Genomic DNA, 18,468 nt, shown 5'->3' with positions numbered 1-18,468 from the left:
AGAAAGAAAGAAAGAAAGAAAGAAAGAAAGAAAGAAAGAAAGAAAGAAAGAAAGAAAGAAAAAAAAGAAGGAAGGAAGAAAGAAAGAAAGGAAGGAAGGAAGGAAGGAAGGAAGGAAGGAAAAAAGAAAGAAAGAAAGAGGAAGGAAGGAAGGAAGGAAGGAAGGAAAGAAGGAAAAGAGAAAGAAAGAAGGAAGGAAGGAAAGCCAACTAAGAGTGGTAAAGGAAAAGTTGAGGAAAATTAGAGTGATGCAAGAAAATTATGAAAAGAGAGGTAACAGCTTGGCAGAAGACACACACAAAAGTAATGAAGAAAATAACCTGAAAAACAGAATTGGCCAAATGAGAAAAGAGGTATGAACCTCACTGAAGAAAAGAATTCCTTAGTAAAGAGGTACAAAACTTAACTGATAAAAATAACTCTTTAAGAAGAAGAATTGGGCAAATGAAAAAAGAGGTACAAAAGCTCACTGAAATAAATGATTCCTTAAAAATCAGAATGAGCAAACAGAAGCTAATGACTCCATGAGACATCAACAAAAATAAAACAGGGTTAACCCTAACCAAAACCATCAAATTGAGGAAAGTTGTCTTCAACAAAATCTCACCTTTTTCAAGACCATTTTTTCTTGTTTGTACATATTTTATTTTTTAATTAAATATTTTACTTATTTTAATCAGCCAAAATCCACCTTCTTACCCTCCTACCTCAACCCACAATTTTTCCCCACAATTTAGAACACAAGAAAAATAAAACCCATTATAAACATGTATAGCCAAAACAAATTTCCACATTGGCCTCAAGTATTGTGGGAGATTAAATCTATAAATGAACCAAGTCTTTCATAACCTAGCCCCCACCTCCACCTTTCTAATCTCTTTACACCTTACACCCTTCATACTCTTCCATCTAGTAACACTGGCTTTCTAGCTATTCCCACAAACTAGACATTCCATCTCTGGGCTTTAGGCATTTTCTCTGCTATCTCCCATACCTGGAATGCTCTCATCTTATCTTTACCTACTGATTTCTTTGGCTTCCTTTAAGTCACAACTAAAACACCATTTTCTACAGGAAGCCTTTCCCAACCCCTCTTAATTAAAGTCCCTTTCCTCTCTTAATTATTTCCTACTTATCCTACATGTAGCTTGTTTGTGCACATTTATTTGCGTGTTTTTCTCCATTGATTTGTTAGTTCTGTGAAACAGGGGCTGTCTTTTACCTCTATTTTTGTTCCTAGAGCTTAGTAAAGCACCTGGCACATAGTAGGTTTTTGATTTACTGACAGAGAGAAGCCAGAAAGCTGTCCAAAAAACAGATTAAATCTTATACTGGGGCTTCTGTCAATTTTAGTTGTACACTTGACTTTGCCTGCCTACCTCTATGAACTCACTTAATGTTATATGGGGCTAGGCCAAGGGTTGGCAAACTTTTTCTGTAAAGGGCGAGATGGTAAATATTTTAGGCTAGTCAAGAGGCAAAATTAAGAATATTATATAGGTACTTACATAACAAAAGAGAAAACAAATTTCCACAAATATTTTATTGATGAAATTAAAAATATAATAATAATTAAGCACTTTTTGGTGATACAGGTCTACTAATGAGAATGGGATTTGGGGGGGTGGCATTTTGCTTAACTGGGGTTCAAAGTTAGTATTTCCTATCATGAAAATTAATTGTAGATGTTCATCTGTGAATGCTGATCTGTAAACTAGGTGGTATAGTAGATAAAGCACCAGGCCTGGAGTCAGGAAGACCTGAGTTCAAATCCAACCTCAGACACATACTAGCTTTGTGAACCTGGGAAAAGCACTTCACCCTGTTTGCCTCAGTTTCCTTATCTATAAAATGAACTGAAGAAGGAAACAGCAAACCATACTAGTATCTTTGCCAAGAAAATCCCAGACAGGGTCACAGTCATATGTGACTAAAAAATTGAACAACAACTTACTTATTTCATCTTTGAAAATGTCTTTTCACACAAATAGGTTCTGCCAAATACTGATATTCCACATTTGTGATTTTAATTAATGTGTGAGGTAAATAAAATGTGAAGACTTCACAGGGAAGATATGTATAAATATATATCTATATCTATACTAAGGAATGTTTAAAAAAATCAAGAAATAGGGAAGTGAAAAAAAAATTCTGAAGCTGTGACAGTCTGATGGCTCAGCCTCTGGGAAAGTTTACCCTGAAATTTTTTGTTCTTTCTTCTGGTCCTGGTTTAAAGATTTGCTCAGTAAGAATAGGGTCACTGTGACCTGTTTTCCTTTACTATAAAAGTACTGTAGAAGAATGGAGAGGGTCTCCCCCTCCCCTTATCCTATTCTCCTTCTTTAGATTTATAGATGTCACTTCAGTTGTAATCATTAACTAAGGGAATGGGAATTGGAGTTTCTGTGCCTCAATTTCCCGGTTCTTTGTCTAGCTTTCGTGCTCAGATTGTAAGCCCACCTGCCAGCCAATGGTGAGAAGGGTCAGAGGTGGGCGGGAATTCTCCTGTATTAGGTATAATTATGGGTGCCTAGCTCCTTGTAAAATGCTTCCCTTGCTGGATTCATTCTAGCAGGAGATGCCCAATTCTCAAGATTTGAATAAAATTTATTTCTGTTCCCACCCTGAGATGGCTCCTTATTAACTTTTAATTGGTAAGGGTCTTTCATCCCACACAATTAAGAATATTCGTCACTTGGAAGGCATTTACAGAATTCTGTTAGACTCTTCTCTTGATATCTATTTTATATTATTACATTACATATTAATCATTTCCAGCTGAAGGTTAGATGGAACCCCCCCCCCATTGCTATATAAATGCTAGCTATCATTATTATTATTATTATATACTGATGATTTTTAAAAATGGATTTGTACAACAAAATGAGTGGAACTGGAAATGCTGTCAAATTATAACTGTCACTATTTGTAATGCACCTAGCAGCATTGTGAAGAAATGAGAACACCACAAACTTCTCTTTCAAAATTACTTAACTCTGCATTGTAATGTGAAAACAGCCATAGTAAAATGAGTGTGACTGTGTTCTAATAAAATTTTACTTATGTGTCTCAAATATTCTTTCGATATTTTTTCAGCCATTTTTAAAACTGTAAAAACTATTCTTAGCTCTTGAGATACAAAAGATGTGGTGGGCAGGATTTGACTCAGTAATCACAGTTTGCAGATTCTTTTACTTTAGGTTGGCAGAGGACTAAAAGAGCTAGAATTCTCCTCTTCAGAGGAAAAGACTTTCTAACAGCTATGTCCCAGCAGATGGCAGCAGAGAGCTGTGAACACTGCTACTTGAGACCTGTGGAGACATTCAGTGAAAAATATTACTCAAGGCATAATACCTGGTATTGAGTGATGACTAGTAGAGATGATACAATGGCCAAAAGAGAGCAGCAGACAGTCGTGCAGTGATATCAATAGTCAGAAAATCTGTAGTTTGATTTAGTCACATGTGGTCAGACATTTTCCTAAATGTGTGCTCCCCAGGTGTGTTTCCTGGCCATCCCCAGATGGTTTGATAAGCTATAGGAGATGTACTATATGTGCACATGGAACAATTTCTTCTGGTTGCTTAATTTGCTATGCTGTTTGATTAGAAGTGTTTTGCTTTGAACTAATGTGTTTGGCTTAATAAAAGTGAAAATACTAGAGGGGGCTTGTGAGTTATAGTTTTGACTGAATACTGTCCCACAAAGTTCCTGTAATCTACGTGGGGGGGGGGTAGCTTTCTGGGGGCTGATTTATGAAAGGAAGACCAAAGTTTTTTGGGAAGTTACTACATAGTCCCTATTTTTTTTTATTTGTCAAATCTTTATTGCGTAAGTGGGAAAGATTGGCAGGGTCCAGTTTAGTCCTTCTTGGCAGCAGCCTTCCTCATGGCAGCTAGGACGTTGCTGAGCTCCTTTCTCTTCCTCTTGGCCCGGATGTGAGTTCCCACCCTTTTTTTGTTGAACTTAAGGGCTCTCTTAACCTTACAGACCTTTAACAATTCCATGGCGCGCCTCTGATAAGGGGCAAATCCACACACTTCCCGGATCATATCTCTCACAAACTTGGTGTGTTTGGTCAAGCGCCCACGGCAGCGGCAGTGTCTCGGCTTCAAAACGTTTTTGGTAACTTTGTGGCCCTTGTTGAGGCCCACGGCCATGGGGTATCGGATGGCCATGGCTGCGGTGCATAGCCCCAACAGCAGCCACAGCAGAAGGAAGGAGAGAGCGTTGAACTCTGGGATATGTAGCCTTTACTTCCTGGTCTTCCCACAGTCCCTATTTTTAAAAAGCTTAAGTCTAATAGGAAGGAAAAGATATATGTGCAATTAATTATGATACAAGGAGGGATATGTGTGAGGAAGGGGCGCAGGCAAAGTGCTATGAAAATTTTGAAAAATCACTTTTAGCTAGGACAATCAGGAATGTTTGATAGAAGTGGTAGTGTCCAAATTCGACCTAAAGGAATAGAGACATTTCAATGAGGGGATAATGGAATTGCTGTCAAAGAATACCCACTCGGAGTTGTGAACTGATTCAACCAGAGCAATTTGGGACTATGCCAAAAGGACTATAAAACCATTCATACCCTTTGACCTAGCAATACCACTACTAGGTCTGTATCCCAAAAGAAATTTAAAAAAAAAAAAAAGGAAAAGGACCAATATGTACAAAAATGTTTATAACAGCTCTTTTCTGGGCGCAAAGAATTGGAAATTGAGGGGATGCCTATCAATTGGGAATGGCCAAACAAATTGTGATATGTGATTGTGATGGAAAACTATTGTGCTATAAGAAATGATGCACAGGATGCTCTCAGAAAAACTTGGAAAGACTTGCATGAGCTGATGCAAAGTCAGGTGTATGAAGTAACAGCAATATTGTAAGATGGTATATCAGTAATTAGGGTGGGACTTTTTGCTATTCTTCTCTTAAGTGCCTTTAATGATTCTGGCCTTTGTTTGAATGGGGCAGGTAAAATGGGATCTTTTTGTCTTGGAGTGTTTCTCAGCACTATGACAATGTAATGGTAATCAGGCCAGGACTTTTGGTTGTCTTCTCCTTTGGAACACTGAGGTAGTTAAGTACCTTTGATGAGTCTTGCCTTTCAAATGCAATGGCCAACAAAATGGGATTTTTCCCTGTTTTTTGTTTGAGTGCTTCTCAGTGCTTAGGTAAACAAGTGCCCCAGGACCCAGAGATGGGTATATAAGATCCAAGATTGGCATTTGACTTTTGGGGCACACTCATGGAAGGAGTGTTGAGACTCAGAGCAAGCCATAACTGCACCCCACGCCCCCCCCACCCCGGGCTTTGCTAACCCAGACCCATTGGTTCTTCTCTGGTAACTTTGTGATTTGATCAGACAAGGTCTGTCTGTTGATGTTTGTAATTTCCGTTTGTATTTGCCTTGAAGTTCAGAGGGCTGATCTTTTCCCCCTGAATTAAGTGAATGATATAAGTATATGTATGTTTGATTAAACTGAGATTGTTAACCCCTTAAATTTGCTTTTCTTAGTAAAACAGATCAAAAGAAACTGTGCTGGCAGCTCTTGTTGCTGGTCTTGTTGGGTGTTACACCCCACAACAGCTGCTAGCCACATTGTTGTTACAGATGGTCAGCTGTGAATGACTTAGCTACTCTCAGCAATACCATGATCAAAGACAACTCTGAAGGACTTGTGATGAAAAATGCTATCCATTGCCAGAGAAAGAACTGGCGGTATCTGAACACAGATTGAAGCATACTTTTTTACTTTATTTTTCTTGAGGTTTTGTTTTGTTTTACTTTTGGTCTATGTTTTCTTTCACAACATAACTATTATGGAAATGTTTTGCATGACTACACAAGTATAACCTATATTGAATTGTGCCTTCACAATAAGGGGAGTGGGGGAGGGAGGGAGAGAATTTGGAAACCAAAGTTTAAAAAATAAATGTTAAAATTGTTTTTACATGTAACTGGGGGAAAATAAAATACTTAGAAAAAAAGAATACCCACTCCTTGACACCATGAAGGGCCAATCAAGAAAGACATACATCATTTAATCTAGTGCAATCTATATATCACGTCATCTGCTATAAGAATAGTTTAGGGAGCTTCTCCCAACCCCACCCCTTCAAATCTCCACTGAGAGATAGCTGGAAATGATAGCCTATTATAATGTTTCCCAAAATTTCATTTTACATGTATCTTAGATGTAGTGTGTATCCACATGTTCCAAATCACTGAAAAGAAACAATTACATCAAGTATTTCTTTTTATAGTTAATCATTTGTATTTTTCAATAATAAAAATTGTGCCTTCCCCTCTACCCCACCCCCCCAAAAAAAGACATACATTGGCTCTTGCTGGTATGAACTCTAAATAAAATACCCTTTTCACTTTACTCCCTTACTGCCAGGAAAAAGCAGGAAATGAGAGATAACATTACATTTTACTTTTTCCTTCCCTTCATTTTCTCTATCTAATCTATCATCAGGCTCTGTAACATTGTCCCTTGCACTCCAGTCTTAAAAACTACCACCCTAGTCAAGTTGAAACAAGGTCTCTGGTGGTTTGCCATTGAGGTTGAGAATCAGTTACCAATGATTTGACTAAAGACAGATGGTAGGCCTATTAAATTTGTAGATGACAAAATTGTGGGAAGAATAGTGAATATTTGACAGATAATCGCATTTGAAATTATCTTGACAGTTTGGAAAATTAAGCATAAATTATTGTCTTCGGTATGTTCTGAATTTCTGTCTCAGGCCCAGGTTGTTATATCTGCCCCTCAAAGTTCCATGGGGTGACCTTGGGAGATTGAAATATCTCTTCTCTACCATTGGATGAGTTTTCATCTCAGCTTCTACTGGCCTAAGTTCAGAAGATTACTAATGAAGGTTGCCCTTTGCTCCTTGGGATATCAGTGTTGGCTGGCTGCAAAACCTAGTCTAGGTTCTGATTCCTGGATTCCTGTGGGTCACTCTCCTGATCTTTCAAAACTCACAAGGTCAGAATTTCCACACCCTTCACCTAGAATAGAAAAGAACAAACAGAAGTGAAGAAATGAGGCCCACTTCTAAAGGATTCATGGAACTGAGAGAGAAGTCTCCAAGGTCTTTCACTGGACACTGAGCAAAGGAATTATGAAAGAAAAGGCAGCTAAAGCTGACTCAGGCCTTTTTGAAGATGCTCCCAGTTCTGGCTACACAGTCAGTTAAAAAAGACTCCTCCCAACCATATGCTTAACAGACTGGAACCACTTACAGAATATCCACACATCTCCAAGATATATTTCTCTCACATCACCATGATTCTCCCAGAAGCAGGCTTCACAGTTTCTCCATGTGAGGAAGGAAGTTGTATCAGCTGAGCAAGCTGATGGACTGAGTGCATATAACAGACTCTGGTTACACAATTTAGATAAAATTTGATAGGGAAAAAAGTAAAGTCCTATGCTTAGGTTTAAACAATCAATGACACAAGTACAAAAGGGAGGAGAATACCCCTGGAATTCACTTCTTCCTCATTTTTGTCTTTCTGAATTTTTCTCTTCTTGAAGGATCAACTCAGATGCCACCTCCTACATAAAGCCTTCAGGAGCCTTTCCTGTTCTCCCCAGCTGAAAGTGTCCTTTCTTCAAATTTTTCTAGAGCTCTTTGTGTGGCTCTCTTATGGCCTCCCAGTACTCCCTATCTTTATATCAATATATGTGTGTGTGTGTGTGTGTGTGTGTGTGTGTGTATACACACACACACATACATATATATGTATACATATATACGTATGTATGTATATCATATAGATATGTATATATACACATATATGTATACATATATACGTATACATGTGTGTGTGTTTTATACATATATGTCATTCCCCAGTCCCAGAATGTAAACTCCTTGAGGACAGGGACTATGTTATATTTTATCTTTCTATTCTCTGCACCTGTAGGTGGGGGTGGGAGCAGTTGTTTCTCATATAAGTTATATGTGTCTACATGGGTCTTTTTCAATATGATTCACAGGGAGTCATGAATAGATATCTCTATTTTCCTCTACTCACACATTTTCCAAGGGAGATTCAGATTCTTAACAGGAGAAGTAGGAAATTGATGCCCAAAACTGGCCACTCTCATCTCCTCAGAGAAAGAGTACCAGGTTAGAATCATAGTGATATGCCCCCCCTTAATATTGTTAGTCTGGGGAAATACTTTTTTTAGGTTCAAGCTTTGGTCCAGATTGCCACCTCTTGACAGGGAAAGAGTCCCTACACTAAGCCATCTATCCAGGACTTAACTCTCTTCTCACTAAATGCCAGTTCCACAAAAATGATATGTAGAGCTAGCGAATAAATCAATTTATCCAAAATGATAGCAAACAGAAATCAGAAAAGGTATACAGGGTTAAGTGACTTGCCCAAGGTCACACAGCTAGTAAGTGTGTCATGTGTCTGAGGTCACATTTGAACTCAGGTCCTCCTGACTCCAGGGCCAGTGCTCTACTCACTGCGCCACCTAGCTGCCCCAAGATCTCAAATTCTCAAAGTCTTTAGTGTAGTAAGCTGGGGAGGTACACCCTCCTCTACATACTGACTTATTCTCAGAATCTAACTCTTCCTTCAGGGACCTAGAGAGAATCTGGCAACCTATGTTTTCTCTTTTGAAGCTGGAAGCCAGAAGACTAAGACTTCTCTTTTCTGAAGATCTCAACAACTCTGCCCCTCACACTGGTGTAGAGAACTGAGTAATCAATCTCAACCAATGAGGAGAGATCCATGCAAATGGACTTTGAGCCAAGGGTTACATAATACAGTGCCTTACACATAGTAGGTGCTTAATGAATGTTGAATTGTTGAAGTCTGGCTTTACAGCCATGTAAAAGTCCTAATATAAATTAACAAAATGCTATGATTTCCCCAAAAGCTTATGTGATCTCATATTGCACTAATTGAAATACGTGTAAAAACAAAGAAAGAAAATGATAGTTTTACTATTCTCTGCGCTGTCTACAAGGTTGGGTTCCTGAACTCTCCTGAAAATCCATGTTGTCCAGAGAAACCCCCTTCTTTTATCCAGGAAACTGGGTTCCCAAACTTCCATCATTCATTTATCTTTTCTTCATGAATTGGGATGAAAGATTATCCTATTGCGTCTTCATGGCTGAGGCCAAGAACTCAGGCTTCAAGAACTCTCCAAGGGCCACATGGCTGATCGGCCCTCACTTGCCTTCCTGGTTTTATGGCTGAGAGCATGGGCAATGTGCTTCTATCCCGAGGCTGCCATTATATAATACAAAATGTGGGAAGAAATTTATGGATGCAAAGGCTCCCTCCTCCCCTCCCCCCACTTCCCCAGACCCAGGGTCTGCTCTTAGGCCTCTCGTTTCTGGGTCTTCACTCAACACTCCCAAGATCTGTCTAAAAAGAGCTATGACAGAGGTACAGCATATAGGTACACTTAGAGGGCACCTCAGGCAACTGGTGTCCTAGTAAATGTTTAGCAACTGACTGGGATGGGGGAATGTGTACACCATGTATAACTTATATCAAATTGCTTGCTCTTTCAGGGAGTGGGGGAGGAAAGGAGGGAGAGAATTTGGAATTCAAAATTAAAAAAAAAAAACAAATGTTAAAAATTGTTTTTACATGTAACTGGAAAAAAATTACATTATTAAAAGGAAAAAAAATGTGTGTGCACAACACAATTTTACATTTGATCTGAATCATTAACATTTTGTTCATTACTTTCTTAATCAACAAAACAATAATTTATAACATTTGCCAATTTCTGGAGTATAAATGCTCATACTGAAATTTTAACAATCAACTCTTCCTATTTAGAGCCAGCTCACGTACATCCTTAACAGGTGACAGGTGCTGAAGTATCAAGAGCAGTCCACATCCAGTTTGAATACAGTTTTCTGTAAGTTCTATAAGTTTTCTGTAAGCCTTTGGAGAGACTGGGTATCATTTTACCACTTATAAAGGAGTATCATTCATAACTTTACCCACCAGGTGGCACACTACTCCAGCTACCAGTCCAGTAGTGTCATAAATGAAAGCCTGGACATAAATGTAAAAAGATCCCTTTTGGGGTATGTGCCAAGGACCCAAACCCACAAAGCAGCTGTGAAGCTTATTAGAGGGGAGCCCTTGCTGACTGGGTTCTGAATGAACATAAGCTATGATATTAAATGTGGCTCAGAATTATTAAAATGTGGAAATCTCTATGGCTTGCCCTCACTCCCTCTTCTCTTGGGAAATTTTCTGCTCTCTAAGGACTTTCTATGGTGATGACTCACAAGTATTCTTTTCTGAAAGTAAATAGTCTATTCAATATCTTCTTTTTTGGTCTGGACTTGTGATTTCATTGATGTAAGGGACTCCTTACATCAACACTGATCATCAACTGTTTTTTGTTTTTGCTTTTACAATTTATCACTTTGAAGAATTACCTCAGCTGCAGAGAGGTTAAGTGACTTTCCCAGGCTGACCCATCCAGCCAGGTCTTGTCACATGCTTCACTCCAGGCCAGTAGAATGAGCGTACTCAGAAGCTGGTGGAGGTTTGGGACAGAAAATAGAAAATCTTTTGTGCTACCCAAATATCCTACCCACTTGGGCACTGAACCCTTTGGATAGTTCAGGAAAGCTAACGCTATTACCCTAGCCCTGTGCTGGTTTACCTAGCCCTAATGAGAGCCATACTCAGCACTTTCCTCTTTTTTCTCATCCTCATTTCCACCTGTACCTCCCCAGTATTTTACCCAGGATGGGGTTGGGGATGGGGGGAAGTCCAGCCAGAGATGAATTCAGTGTGGCAAAGAGGACCCTGATCATTGGAAGTCCTTCTCTCCCTTTGTGGGGTTCCCCTAAAGTTCTCCGTTGGTGTGTGAAGCAGCTCTTGTAGAGTCCTGAAGCTGCCTTTCTTCACTGTTTGTCTTCTGCTACAAATGCAGATACTGCCATGAACCACAGCTGAGGGGAAGTCCAAATCTCCCAACCATTTAAAGTTCTAAAGATTATCTTCTAGTCAAAGGAAGAAGGGTGGGGAGAGAAGTGATCCCCTACTTTCAAGAACTCTAAAGGCCTTGTTCCACCACCAGGCTGGCTTGCTATTGGAATGCCAGATTTTGAACTGGCCCCAAGGGATGTGACTGATTCCTTCCAATGAATCACAAAATATTCCCTATATGGTATAGTCTGCTTTCGTTCAATCTGTACCTAGTTTACACCTTTGTTTGATTAATTCTGTATCTCAATCAAATAGGCCTCACCTGATGAAGGTATCAGAGAGTAGAGCAGAGAGTAGAGTTAGTTATATTAACTGGTGTTGAGGGGTATGGGACACCCATCTTCCATTTATAATATACATGATCTATTAGTATGATTATAAATGTACATAATTTATAAATAAATACATAAGTATTAGGAATTTATGATAAAAAATTTAATGCCAGGATGTGAACCTCTAAAGTTGTAGAGATCAAGGTTCTATCAAGCCTGAAGGCCAGCTGCCAGCTGTCAGACATCACTCACAGGCTTGAGAGAGAAGGGAGTGGGAAGAGAGGGAGTGGGCTGCTCAAGGTCTTGGGGACACCTAATCTGGTGGCCCAGTGCTCTACTGCACATTCTCATCAAGCAGGTAAAGAATTCAAGCCTGAGTGAAGCTAGCCCAGGCAACATTTCTACTTGTACCTCTGGTCCCCACCATTCACACCATTAGGAAGAGAAAAGATGAAAGGAGGAGTTCAGTGTTTTGTCTCCCTCTCAGGAAGAGGGACTGTCAGCTCTGGAAAGCAGGGGAAACTTATCCCTGAAATCTCTAGGAACTGCTCTGGCCCTCCAGTGGTCAGGCCTGGGCTCTCCACTGCAGCTTGGCCATTGGCTACTCTGTATCCTGGGCTGAACCAGCTCTCTCCTGCTCCTGCCTGCCTCTGCAGAGAGGAATGCTGGTCCCAGAAGCTACTGTGTGGGCTGGCAGCTCTTGGCCTAACTGCCATGGCTTTTTCTCCCCCTGTACCCAGAGAGCAGCTGGGGAGCGTCTCTTGGGTTGTGGCCACAGCTCACGCCTGTGCTGTAGAACCCTAGTCCCTATTTGGTTGCCACTTATCCCCATAGCAATCAGCCACCAGGCTTCCCCTATAAGCAGCCAAGCATGTACATCTACCTGTATGGTGAGGAAGAAAGTTCAGTTCAAATTTCAAGGGCAAAGAAAAAGAAGGAGATGTGGTACTCCCATCCACCAGCTTCAGCCCAACTCTGTCGTCTCACCAGGCTTTGGTCCAGTTCTCAGATCTCATCATTTCTTGTTCCCTCCCACAGCTTAATCCCTTTCATGAGCAAGCATGGGTGTGGGAGCAACACCACTTCCCACAAGAGTGGGACAATTTTTAGATGTGCCATGGCAGTCCCCTTCCTGTAATACCTCCTAGCTCCCACAATTTCCATCAACTCAAACTCTAGCATAAATGGTAATTGGAGAACAGATAAGGGATCTTATCAAAAACATTTTGGTACGGGTACCCTGATGTAGGCACCCTGACATGGGTACCATTCATTCCATTTGTGCCTTTATCTAAAGCCCTGACAACCATGTTCAACAGACCAAGGTCAACTTGAGATCTTTCTCCAAGGTGACATTAAATCATAAATAAAGATCTATTCTTTTGGGTCTAGTTGTTCAGCCAACTCTAAATCCACTTAACTATACTATTATCTCACCTGTATCTTTCCATAAGGATAACATGAAAGAATCTAGCAAATGATTTGCTAAAATCTATGTAAACTATTTCTACAGCACTTCTTTGATTTTTTTAAAAATCTGTCTAGAACTTCTGTCAAAAAAAAGTATATGAAGGTTAGTCTGTCATGACCAGAGTTGTTACCAGGATAGGACAGGTAGGGCTTATCCCAGGTAATTATGAATTTAAAGGGTGCCAAACTGGCCCCACAAGTATAAGGGATAGCTACAGGATCATACCTGAGAAGGTGAGATTGGAGGGAGAAGGCAGGATAGGGAAAAACCTAATTAATCTGCCAACACTTGCTCATTAAAGCTGGGGGATATATAGGGTCGCTAGGGAAGACTAACACCTCTGATGTGAGGGTTTGCTGAGTCCTTTTCAGTGCTGCTCATCCACCCTTGGTATCTACCTGTCTGTCACCCAACTCTCATCTATGGCTCCAAGAAGCTGTAGCATGCACAGCAGCCAGACCCTGGTAAAACCTAAAACCATCTAAGCAGATAGACTAAACCAGGTTGAGGTTAACCAACAGGCCTCAGATCCATCAGTGAGTTAGGGGGATGTCTATCCCAATCATGTGAGCATATTATCTGGAGGAATAGGCAGGTGACAACAATTTGTTCCAAGAGTCATAAAGGTGGCTAAAGCGGGAACTGTGGCGCACCTAGAGCTTGGTCAGACATCGAAGATGCCAAGATCATCCACAGCATCCCAAGCCATCGCCAATCATCTGGACTTTTGTCCTGCCACTGAACTTTGATAACTCTGGAAGAGAGAGTGAGGCTGACAATTATACATAACTCTGCCTCACTTAAATCTAATTCATGTACAAGGCAAGACATCACCTTGTGATGTCATTGGTCCTCTTTGAAAATGAAGAACACATTAAAACTAAGCATCTCTTCTTCCATCTGATGGGCAGAAGCTCCAACACTATGGCACAACCAAGCTGAGCTAAGGCTGGCAGGGACAGTGTGGGGTTGGAGACAATAGGTGGTTTCCTATCTTTATATCTCTGCTTAAAGAGTTAGTTTGTTAGGGGAAAGAGGGAAGAATGGAGTTGTCTTGCTTTAAGCATCAGGTTCTCATAGAACTTTGGCCATCTGTCACCCTGCCCAATCTGGCCCCAGCCTGAGACCTTTACCTATGGAAGGGAGACTTGGGTAGTGGTATGTAGAGAGCAGGACAAGAGAACTTGCCAGAACACATCAGAATATTCCAACATAGAGAGACAAGATGTCCAAGTGGGGTCCACCCTCAGGAAGGTTCTAGCCCATTCCTCCTGTACGTCCTCAAAGAACAGGAGGGTGCTCAGGGATGCACCTATGGGGCGACTGCACATTGCCTGGCCACAATGCATTTTCTCTGCCACTTCCTCCTCTCCATCCTGCTCCTAGCCCATGAATAGGGTGAAGGTAAGACCATTCCAGCCCACATTTACTTTGCCTCTCTCACCAACTTCATATCTGAGTGGAGGATTCTGGTCCTTCACTATCTTCTGTCTAGGTAAGGCTTTCATCTACCATTAGCAGATGTAGGGGTCCATTCAGCCTAGTGGGCAGGGATAGTGGTGATGGCTTTAACTTTAATTTGTTCATTCTTCCTTTTCAAAACTGGACCAAAAGCCTGTTAAAAGAACAGAGTTGTGCTGAGGCTAGTGGGTAGAGATACCAGATTAGACATTCTCTGCTTCCTTTTGTTTGCCCTTGAAATCTTCCTCACCATACAGGTAGATGTACATGCTTGGCTGCTTATAGGGAAAGCCTGGTGGCTGATTGCTATGGGGATAAGTGGCAACCAAATAGGGACTAGGGTTCTACAGCACAGGCGTGTGCTGTGGTCACAACCCAAGAGAAGCTCCCTAGATGCTCACTGGGTGCAGTGGGAGAAAAAGCCATGGCAGTTAGGCCAAGAGCTGCCAGTCCACACAGTAGCTTCTGGGACCAGCATTCCTCTCTGCAGAGGCAGGCAGGAGCAGGAGAGAGCTGGTTCAGCCCAGGATACAGAGTAGCCAATGGCCAAGCTGCAGTGGAGAGCCCAGGCCTGACCACTGGAGGGCCAGAGCAGTTCCTGGAGATCTCAGTGACAAGTTTCCCCTGCTTTCCAGAGCTGACAGTCCCTCTTCCTGAGAGGGGGACAAAACACTGAACTCCTCCTTTCATCTTTTCTCTTCCTAATGGTGTGAATGGTGGGGACCAGAGGTACAAGTAGAAATGTTGCCTGGGCTAGCTTCACTCAGGCTTGAATTCTTTACCTGCTTGATGAGAATGTGCAGTAGAGCACTGGGCCCCCAGATTAGGTGTCCCCAAGACCTTGAGTAGCCCACTCCCCCTCTTCTCACTCCCTTATCTCTCAAGCCTGTAAGTATGTCTGACAGCTGGCAACTGGCCCTCAGGCTTGATAGAACCTTGATCTCTACAACTTTAGATGTTCACATCCTGGCATTAAATTTTTTATCATAAATTCCTAATACCTATGTATTTATTTATAAATTATGTACATTTATGATCATACTAATAGATCATGTATATTATAAATGGAAGATAGGTGTCTCATACCCCAGTTAATATAACGAACAATAGCAGAATGTGAGTACTGAGTGCAAGTTGGAGAGACTTTGACTTAGAGAAAAGTTTCCTAATAAGGAGAGCTATCTCACAATTCAACAGGCTGCCTCTCCCTTATTGTTGTAGTTTGTCCTTCGTTCTAGAAGAGGACCAATGACATCAGAGAGGTGATGCCATGACTTGTAAGTGAATTGATTTAAGTGAGGCAGAGGTGTACCAAGTCACCAGCCTCACTTTCTCCTCCAGAGCCATCTGGGTCCAGTGGCCAGATATAGATCAGAATGACTGGAGGTGGCCCAGGATGCAGTGGGAGACCTTGGCCTTTTCAAGCTAAGGTCTTTCCCAGGTCTCAGTTTGTCTGAGGCAGCACCCATTCAGTGATTAAAGTTAGGTAAGAAATGAAGCAAAAAAAAAAAGGCCTCTTTTACCTAGTAAAAAAAAAAATCCGTCTGGGAAGGGAAGACTCAGGATTTCCGGCCAGAATAGAAACAATTGCTATTTGCACTCACTCTGAGTCAACAAAACACAAACAATGACCAGGTAAGGCTTGGATTGAGGCCCATTGTTGGCCAATCAGTGAGAGCCTCTCCCTTCAGGTTTCTACTCAAAGCCTGGCTGATTATTTGTCAGGTATGTTGGAGAGGTGCTTCCTGTTCAGGTACAGGTTAGAATAGAGGACCTCTGAGCTCCTTTTCAACTCTGAAATTTTTCCATCTACACACAAATACGTAATAACTGTAAGATAAGTATAACATTCATTGTTGTTCAGTTGTGTCTGACTCTTCATGACCCCATTTGGGGTTTTCTTGGCAAAGAGACTGGAGGGGTTTGCTATTTTCTTCTCCATTTCATTTTACAAATGAGCAAAATGAGACAAACAGAATTAAGTGACTTTCCTAGGATCATGCAGCTAGTAAGTGTCTGAGGCTGGATTTGAACTCAGGAAAATGAGTCTTCCTGACCACAGGCCTGTCAGTCTATCCACAGCACCACTTATCTGCCCCTAAGTATAATAGAGTTATTCCCTCCACATTGGGACTCTCTCTATTTAGGGTTTGATATATCTCAGGTCAGCATAATAAACTAAACGGGAAATTTGGCAGAGTTTTGTGGAAGCTGCAGACAACACTTAAAGGCCAGCAGACAACACAGAACCTATGACCGAATACTAAACCCAAATTTTACAATAAGGTACTGTAAACACCCCACAAAAAAAGAAAAAAAATTCAGATTTTTCTGGTGCAGAGAGGGCCAAAATATTTTATGCAGATTTTCTAGATCATAGGGGTGCCATTCCCTAAGCCCTGTAATGTGGAAGAGATAACTGGTAGGTGGCCCAGTGGATAGAGCCTGGACCTGGATTCAGGAAGATCTGAGGTCAAATCCAGCCTCAGGCCTTTAATAGTTATAGGACCCTGGGCAAGTCACTTTCACTTAACCACTATCTGTCGGTTTCCTTCTCTGTAAAATCGGGATAATAATAGCACTTACCTCTCAGGGTTGTTGTGAGGATCAAATATTTGTAAAGTGCTTAGCAAACCTTAAAGCAATAAATAAACAACAATAATTCTTATCTTACAGATGAGGAAACTGAGGCTTAGAGAGTTTAAGTGACTTGCTTCTGGTCACATAGATCATGTCAGGGGTAGAATCTGAACCCAAGTCTTCTTGACTCCAAGTTCAGAGCTTTAGCCAAGAAACCATGCTGCCCCTCTTAAGTGCATTAGATATATATATGCATAAGAAAGTCAACCACCAGAAAGCCTACTATGCACCTGGTACTGGGGATACTAGAAAGGTACAAAGGGCTATGCAAGGTCCCATTTTAAGATAATATATTTATTATTATAATATAATATATTTAATATAATATAATAATAGAGATAGTGTAGCTAGGAGAAGCTTTGCTGAATGTGTAAGACTAAGAGGCCCAGGTGGGAGAAGGTGTTCTAAGCCTGGGAACGGCTGAGCAAAGGCCTGAAGGAGGAAGAAATATGAGATGTAGATTACATACTGCCTTATGCAGTCACTTACCTCTGAGACACCTGTGTACGGTTCATCTTCTCCACTGCACTAGAAACAGACCATAATAAGAACTGTCTCATGCTTCTTTCCATCTCCCAGAGCATCCACCACCATCTGCATCAAGAGATAGAGTTTTTATTGAACATTTAATCAATGGAGGTAATATTCCATTTGAGTTGAGAGCCAGCTGGTAGTGCAGTGGGTAGAGGGTGATACCTGGAATCGGGAAGACTTGAGTTTAAATTTGACCCCTGACTAGCTGTGTGACCCTGGGCAAATCACCTGACCTCTATCTGCCTCAGTTTCCTTAATTGTAAAACGAGGATAATAATAGCACCTACCTCCCAGGGATGTTGTGAGAATCAAATGAAACAGAATTTGGAAAAATATCTCATATAAGCCAAGTGCTTAGTATGGTGCCTGGTACATAGTAGGTGAGATATACATATACACACATGTATATACACATATACAAATACAAATAGATATTATGTATATGCTTATCCTCCTCCTTCCTCCCCCTTATGAGTTTGTGCTTCCAGTATTTCAAAAGATCCATGACTTCACGAGTGCAGATAAAAGATAACTCACTTGATGGCCAACCCTCTGGCAATTCTCATCTCTCAGTTTAGCTAGCTTGGCCCTAGAAGACCCACATTCTGTCGGAGGCCCATGGATAATGTTTTTCTGGCTGACTATAGAGCTGCTAGAACTTCTGTTGTTGATAGGGACCCAGGGTCATCTTCAGATCAGAAGAGGTCTTTGGATAAGGTTTATACATCTTTTATACATCAGTTTAGGGATTTTCCCTTGCCTCTGCCCTCTCTCAGCTTCTTGAAGGATTCTACTACGGGGAGAGGAGTGTGGAAAAACTGGCTGTCTCGGGTAATGGCTTGTAGTGAGAGGTCACTACTATGAAATATCCTCATGTCAGAGTGGTGACCCAGTAGGATTCAGTGATGCTGCCAGGTTAAGGGAGAGAGGGTAGCACCCAGTATATGCATCAAGGAAAAAAGAAGAAAGCGGGAGAAATTTTTTTTTTAATTTTAAATTAAAATATTTTTTTAAATTATCAGGCGTTTATAGTTTTCCCACCCATTCCCCTCCCCTCACTGGGAAAAAGAAAAGAAAAACAACACCTTTATA

At 41.0% G+C, this 18,468-nt stretch overlaps 1 protein-coding gene and 1 long non-coding RNA gene across 2 annotated transcripts; both read right to left on the bottom strand.

Annotated features, from left to right (window-relative positions):
- Positions 1-3,836: 3,836 nt before the first annotated feature.
- Positions 3,837-4,177, bottom strand: LOC118835245 (60S ribosomal protein L36-like). The gene has a single exon (XM_036742441.1). It carries the CDS (start codon positions 4,175-4,177, stop codon positions 3,860-3,862), a length of 318 nt encoding a protein of 105 aa, XP_036598336.1. The 3' UTR covers positions 3,837-3,859.
- Positions 4,178-6,367: 2,190 nt separating this feature from the next.
- Positions 6,368-17,404, bottom strand: LOC118835429. Its single transcript, XR_005009503.1, has 3 exons — positions 17,332-17,404; positions 14,254-14,356; positions 6,368-7,017 (listed from the first exon to the last, which is right to left on the bottom strand). It is a non-coding gene; the product is annotated as an uncharacterized LOC118835429 (long non-coding RNA).
- Between the last annotated feature and the right edge of the window lie 1,064 nt (positions 17,405-18,468).

The sequence above is a fragment of the Trichosurus vulpecula genome, chromosome 2 (assembly GCF_011100635.1).
Source record: "Trichosurus vulpecula isolate mTriVul1 chromosome 2, mTriVul1.pri, whole genome shotgun sequence".
NCBI lineage: Eukaryota > Metazoa > Chordata > Mammalia > Diprotodontia > Phalangeridae > Trichosurus > Trichosurus vulpecula.
The sequence above is the reverse complement of the archived record's forward strand: the minus strand, read 5'-3'. Positions and strand labels throughout refer to the sequence as shown.

Excerpts from the sequence above, each read along its gene's own strand:
- LOC118835245 (XM_036742441.1), bottom strand. The coding sequence starts at position 4,177 with ATGGCCATCCGATACCCCATGGCCGTGGGCCTCAACAAGGGCCACAAA.